Source organism: Stegodyphus dumicola, chromosome 4 (genome assembly GCF_044657685.1).
Source record: "Stegodyphus dumicola isolate Sdum_Otavi_A_Nest chromosome 4, ASM4465768v1".
In the NCBI taxonomy this organism is placed as follows: Eukaryota; Metazoa; Arthropoda; class Arachnida; order Araneae; family Eresidae; genus Stegodyphus; species Stegodyphus dumicola.
In genome coordinates, this window is record NC_140771.1 from 259,196,570 (window position 1) to 259,204,146 (window position 7,577).

General features: G+C 33.1%; 1 protein-coding gene across 1 annotated transcript; it reads left to right on the top strand.

Moving 5' to 3' along the window:
• Window positions 1-293: 293 nt before the first annotated feature.
• Window positions 294-1,601, top strand: LOC146997871 (uncharacterized protein F54H12.2-like). The gene is made up of 2 exons (XM_085814424.1): window positions 294-846; window positions 934-1,601. The coding sequence occupies exons 1-2, from the start codon at window positions 294-296 to the stop codon at window positions 1,599-1,601; spliced, it is 1,221 nt and encodes a 406-aa protein (XP_085670550.1).
• The last annotated feature ends 5,976 nt before the right edge of the window (window positions 1,602-7,577 follow it).

Sequence of the window (7,577 nt, forward strand, 5' to 3'; positions counted from 1 at the left end):
TTCGCGCTGCCGTACCTCTTATTAAATCAGGAGCCAAAGCAATTGGAAAACAAGTATGGCATAGTGGACTGAATTTGTTAAATGATGTATCACAAGGACAAGATGTAAAAGAGGCTGCTAAGCGTCGACTGAAAGAAGCCGGAAATATATTAACGGATAAAGCTGCTACTAAAGTGAAGAACATGATTGGTTCTGGACGAGTCAATAAAAAGCAGAAACGTAGGAAAAAGCGTACCATTTCTCACCGATCAAAGAAGGTGAAATCACAGGATATTTTCTCTTAAAAAAAAAGTATGACTTCGTATATACATCGAGACTCTCCCGTTTGCGTCAAATCTGAATTAGATTTATTTACCATTCCTCCTACGCAAACAGCTATAGAAAAAGGACAGTTTGTGGAATATCACCCTCTCGCAAATATACGAGATGGAGGACCTATCGAATTTAATATTTCTGGCAGTGGTGAAGACTATATTGATCTAGCTGCTTCTTATATACACGTGAAAGTTAAAGTAGTTAAGGCAGACGGATCCAATCTAACAGGCAAAGAACCGGTTGCCCCTGTAAAGTTATTTTTACATTCTCTCTTTTCGCAAGTAGATGTAAGTTTAAATGAAAGAAACATTTCATCTGCGACAGATACCTATCCCTATAGAGCCTTCATCGAAACATTATTGAATTATGGGGAAGATGCAAAGAAAAGTTTACTCACCTGCGAAGGATTTTTCCAAGACACTTCACCTAATAAAATAGATGTCTTAGCTCAAGATGCGGATGCTGGACTAAAAGCTCGCGGTGAACTTATAAAAAACAGTCAAAGTGTGGATTTGATAGGACAATTACATTGTGACATTTTTCAACAAAATCGACTCATGTTAAATTTAGTTGATGTGAAAATTAAAATGGTGCGTAGTAAATCTGCTTTCTGTCTAGTTTCTACTGAGAAAGATGCCGATTATAAAGTGATCTTGGATCATGCTTCTTTGTTTATCAGAAAAGTAAAAGTAAACCCTGGAATCTCTCTCGGACATGTAAAAGCGTTGGAAAAAAGTTCTGCTAAATACCCTATAGATCGAGTATTATGCAAAACATATTCAGTATCTAAGGGAAGTTGGTCTTTTATGCAAGATAATGTATTTTTAGGATTGATGCCCAAGCGAGTCATTATTACTTGTGTAGAAAATGCTGCAATGAATGGACAATATTCCATGAATCCCTTTGTGTTTGCCCATCATCATGTCAACTTTATATCGATTTATGTAGATGGACAACCCGTTCCATGTAAACCAATGGACCTTGATTTCGAATCTAATCATTATGTGCGTGCTTACCACAGTTTATTTTCTGGATTTAATCGCGACAAAGGCATCTATTTATCTCGAGAAGAATTTGTGAAAGGACATGTGTTATATGCTTTCGATTTAACTCCAGATATGTGTGATGGATCTCATTTTAACTTACAGCATCAAGGTAATTTGCGAGTAGAAATTAAATTTGCTAAAGCTCTCTCTGTGACTCTCTCGGTGCTAGTCTATGCAGAATTTCAAAACGTGATTGAAATAACAAAATCTTGCCATGTACTATGCGATTTTGCTAATTAAGCAATGGACAGCCTTGAAATAAACAGAGCACTCTCTCAGAATGCAAAGACACGAAAAGCATTTCTGGGAGTTTTTGCAAGTGATCGACTCCCTATCGAGATCAAGAAATATCCAAGTTGCTTTATAGCTAATGTAGATCGTGCATCTGAATCCGGCAGTCACTGGTTAGCCTTTTACATTTCATCCCCACAGCATTTAGAATTTTTCGATTCCTATGGACATGACCCATCCTATTTTCCTGGACCGATAGCCAAGTATGCAGAACGATTTCCACAGATGGACTTTAATTCGATGACTCTCCAAACTAATGTAACGGCAGTATGTGGTCAATATTGCATATACTATTTACATTGTAAATGTCGTGGACAATCTCTCAATGATATATTGTTATCTCTCATACCTCAACATATATCTAATGATATTAAAGTATATAATTTTGTAATCAAGAAATTTCATGTAAGATCTTCTTTCTATCAATAAATACATTTAAACTTTATACATTATATGTCTTGTCTCATTTAATATGGAATTTCCAAAGCTACAACATCCTTTCACAATGGTGATTTCGGGACCCACTGGATGTGGGAAAACCTATTTTGTACGAGAACTGTTAAAGTATAAAGAGGAAATGTTTTCAACGATTCCCGATAAAGTAGTATGGTGTTATGGAATTTACCAAACTCTGTATAATGATATACCGAATGTTACTTTTGTCGAAGGTTTACCAATTAAATATCAAGAATATTTAGGTTCCAACACATTATTCATCATAGACGATTTGATGAGCGAATGTGGGAATGATAAACGTCTGACTAACTTATTTACAAAAGGAAGTCATCATTTAAATTTAAGCGTTATTTTTATCACACAAAACGTTTTTCACAAGGGAAAAGAAATGCGTGAAGTGACTTTAAATGCACACTATTTGATTTTGTGTAAAAACAGAAGAGATGTCAGTCAAATCGTACATTTAGGAAAACAGCTCTTTCCGCGTCATTTAAAGTTTTTTCAAGAAGTATATGAAGATGCAACCAAGAAACCTTTTTCTTATTTATTCATTGATCTGCGCAGTGAAACTCCGGAAGAATTACGTTGACGCACCCAAATTTTACCTAACCAAGTACAGTATGTTTATCAAATGAAACATTATTAAAAAATAATAAAAACAACAGCTTTATAAAATGCATCATCATTTTATAAAATGACGCTGGTTAAGAAACAGCTAAGACAGTTACAGCTGTTAAACATTTGTCCGTTAAAGTTACGGAAACAGCTATTAAAGAAAATTAATATCAATTGCATAAAAGCTATATGCGAATGTAGTTTAAACATACTCAAAGGAAACGTTCCATTGTCAGACCAACAAAAGAAGTCTCTCTGTAAGCATAAAACAACTTTACGAAAATTAGGAAATCGTAAGATTTCTCTTGTGAAGAAACGAAAATTAATTTTACAAAAAGGAGGTTTTCTAAACGTTTTGATTCCTGCTGCTCTCAGTGTTCTTACAGGACTAATCAATGGAGTTCACTAAGAAATATGTGTTAGTTCCAGAAGAGATGATGACAAAGCATACCATTTCTGATAAACAGTTAAGAGAATTGGATAAAGCCATGATGCATATTTTAAACAGTTCAGTTGACGATCGTGAGAAATTAGTGCGTTATTATGAACTTTTACAAAAGAAATTGAACTTAAAGGAATACAATTCACCCTTTAAACCTCCTAAAGACGACTCACAAAATTCTTTAGACGATTCAGCTGAGATGAAGAAAGTGAAAGAGGAAGAAGAAGCCCCCTCATCTGTGACAGACGGCGACAAACAGATGACTGATTATTCTACTGTTATCTTAGACAGTGTACCTTTACGAATGAGAAGAAAAGCACAAAATGCATTAGCTATTTTAAAGCGACATCCTGATATTCTTAAGTGGAATGATAAAGGCGAGGTACTTTATCATAAGGAAAAAATTAAGCATTCAAATATTATAGACTTATTCAATATCCTTTTTACAACCAAAAAGAAAAAGATTAATATTCCTGCTAAAAGCGAATTTTTAAAAGCCTTGACGGAAATCAACATGCCAATGGACTATATCAAAAATGAAAATTTACAGAATCATGATGTTAATATGAAAAAAAAAAAATATTGCATGTTAAATCTGTAAAACATATACGTTCTACACGAAAATGGGAACCTTATTAAATGAATAAAATTATTATTTTTACATATAGACTCTTTCTTCTCTCTACAATCAATATTTGTTTTACATCGTTTTTAAATGTTATGAAAAACATTCATTTCACAAAGAAGCTTTTACCTTTCAATACATTTATTTTCAAAGAATAAATTTCTGTATTATACATAAAATATACTTGGAATTTTCTTTCATTAGTTAATATCAAATTAACATCAATATCCATTTACTGACATTTGATATACACGTTTGCTTTAGAATTAAAACTAAAATTTCAATATATTTCTATTAAAAACATAAGGAAAAAAAATAGTCATAACATCAACCAAACACAGAAATTTAAATAGAATAGCTGTACTTATATCAATGCATTTTTATAATCTTCATAACATTTCGATTCAAAAAACCTATCACAAAATAAATGAAAAATTTTTTCCTGCCTTAAAGAATCTCTTATATTTTTAAAATAAATACATAAAAATATATCTTCACCAATATAATTCATCAACACTTATAGTAATACATTCTTGTCTTGTCTTGTTTGGGAAGGACAGTCTGTCCGGCGTCATATGTATATTACGTTATCATGGTAAGATAGGTTAATGGAAAACTCTGATAATCACTGAAAACTTATTTGAAAGAGTTGTTATTCTTAAGTTTGACATTACATATATGCATAAGGGTAATCTTAAAAGCATCATCTACTTATCATGATAGAGTAATGAAAAATTTCTAAAACTCTGATAATCATATGCGAAAGAATGTATTATCTTAAGGTTGTTGTTGCTATTCCAAGTTTGACAGTACATACAGAAGTGAAGGAAGATCCTTGATAAGCGTTGTAGACTTCACGTTATCATGATAAGGGTTAATGGAAGTTGAAATCGTATTCGAAAGAAAGGGTTATCCTGGTTCAGATTACACAAATCTCGAATGTTGGAGAATATTCTTTAATCCCTATAAAACGCTGTGTCAGAAATGGAAGAAGTCAGTTCGCTCGACAATCTCGGATAGAGCAAGTCTTCCTGATTAATATTTTCTAAACTGAAAATGTCAACTTTTGAAAATGATGTTGCTGGAGATCTGATAATCAGTATGGTTCCGGAACATGTAAGGTTTTTTTTTTTTTTTTTTTTTTTTTTTTATATAAAATATTTTATTTTGCAAAAATTATTTTAGGGTGGATCATTCTTTCAGGACCTCTTATGTGAGGGAAAAGTTTTAAAATGGATTATTACAGATTAAGTTTTTCATTTTGTTAGGTATGTTTTACATGATTTACGGTGTGAATTTTTAGTATCAGTGTATATTTTGAAGTTTTAGTACCTCATTCGAAAGTTTAAACTTATAACGTGAACTTAGTTAACGCTGATAAATGTTTCTTGAAGAGGTATTGATATTTAATTACATGTGTATAGTTGTGATTTTTTATATTATATTTTCAGTTTTATGTATTGCATATAATTTGTAAAGTTGTTGTGTTTTAAGAAAGGTAGCGGTACGGTATCAGCAAATGTAGTATGTTAACAATAATCCTTCTCCGTTACACGCTTAAGACATGAATGACTCTTAAATTCTGAAATAACTATGTTTCTCAGTACTTGAAATGCAACGTAAATCCATGTATACATTAAATGTTAGAAAAGAAAAAATATCGGTAGTTAGTTAAATATTTTAGATACACACTTTCTATTGAAAATATATTCTTGTTTTGGGGTAGAAGAATTCTATTTTTTATCTTTTAAGTAACGATACAATTGGCAATCTTGCTTTGTGACTTTAACCAGCTTTGCACACGTGACCCTTTTGTGAAGAGTTTCTACCTGATCATTATCAGCGATCGTTTCCGTATTTGTAAAGATTCTCACTTAACTGCTCGCTTTCAGGGTATTATTCACTTCATGTTTTTCCGTATCTTTGAGTTAAATGCGAAACGATTAAAATCTTGAGGAAACTAGTTATATCTGTTATGTTTAAGCGCGTTATGTGAAATAGTTGGGGTAGATGAGAAATTTTTATTACACTTTGCGTGACGCATATTTATATAATATGTAACATACACCTTGAAAAGATGTATACTTATAGGGTTCCCCTTTAATTTTCCTAGGTCTGTACCATCTGCTCTAAATTCTTTTCCCGCAAGGAGAGTTTAACCAGACATATGAAAACTCATACCGGAGAAAAAAGTTTTACTTGCGATGTTTGTTAGAAAGCATTTGCAAGAAATGGACATTTGAAACGTCATGCTTTGACCCATATCAAGCCTTCTAAAGAACACTCTTGTAATATTTGCGACCAAGTGTTCACTCAAAAGAGTGAATTGCTGCAACATGTGCGCACGGCTCACTGCACTAAAAGGAAGGTCGATGCGCTCTATCGTCCCGTGAAAAAAATGAGGAAAGAAGGTGCTTTAAACGTACTTAGTGTACATATGTTTACACCCTCTGAGGAAAATGCGTCCGACTTTTTGTTATGTTTTGAAGAGATGCGCCCCCAAATTACATCAAAATTACAAGAAGAATTAGCCGACAAATCCGCTATTAAATGGTATGTCGTGGCAAAAGTTCATTTAACACGCACAACACGGGATGGAGAATTAGATGCTATTGCTTCCCATTTCCGATTTAAATGTGCTATTGAATTAATGGAGGAAACTGTTTAAGGTCATGTGGAAGAGGGATTTCAAAAAATTCTGAAATCCTTCGAAGCATTTACTCAGCGGGGATCGGGATGGATTCTCGATAAAATAAATCAATTAGATTTATGTGTGGCAAAATATCATCCGCTCGCCCCCAGTAGTTACATCCCCCTTCCCAAAAAGCTGGCTGATAAGAAAACCATTTTAAATATCCAGAACATGGACTTAAAATGCTTCGTATGGTGCCTACTAGCACATAAAATGAAGATTGACCGGAAAAATAACCCTTGTTCATGCGATGCGTGCGTTGTTATACAACAATTTCAAATTAACTAGAAGTGGACTGTACTAAATATTTTATTCAACAACTTTAATCAAATGCGTGCCATCTTTCAAGCGATGACTTACTACTAACAACAACAGCAATAAAAAAAAACTGAGTAAGCGTTTACAGGGTTGCTGTAATGAACATCTGCGCCATGCAAGGCGCCAAGAAGAGAAAAAATGACGTAATCTTACAGTTAAATAGTCTTAATGACTTAACATACCCCCCGGCATTGAAGGGTTACTTCAATAATTTCGTGCAATAATACTCATAATAACCTACAAAATTGTACAATTACTACCTTATACAATAAAGCAATACGAATAATATCTCTTAATTCAATATAATAATATTCAATTTTCAATACAAAATTTTGTGCACAATACAATGTACAATACAAGTTTTATAATAATAAGCTAACACTTAACTAACTTAGGAAGCTTCTTCTTGGGGTAAAATTGCAATTTTTGTAATTCCACGCTTAATGATGCTCTTTGCTGTCTGTATTTCTACTACTCTAACCTTACCGTCAACTCCAGGAAAAATTCTTGTAATGCGCCCTAACACCCATCTACAGACAGGAAGCTCATCCTCCTTAACTAGTACTAGCATACCTATTTTAATATTCGTTTGTTCTACCTTCCATTTTGAACGCTGTTGTAGTGTGTTTAAATAGTCTTTATGCCAACGATTCCATATCAACTGGACAAATCTGGTAGTTCGTTTCCATCTTAAGAGTCTGTTTTCAGGTATATCAAGTAATTCGGGTTCTACTATAGCATTCAAGGGTCTTCCAATGAGAAAATGACCTGGTGTTA

What these genes read in the sequence shown, in the direction of transcription:
- LOC146997871 (XM_085814424.1), top strand. Translation starts at nt 294, where the DNA reads ATGACTTCGTATATACATCGAGACTCTCCCGTTTGCGTCAAATCTGAA. An exon ending in TTTGATAGGACAATTACATT is followed by an intron (nt 847 to 933) that starts GTGACATTTTTC and finishes CTTTCTGTCTAG; the next exon opens with TTTCTACTGAGAAAGATGCC.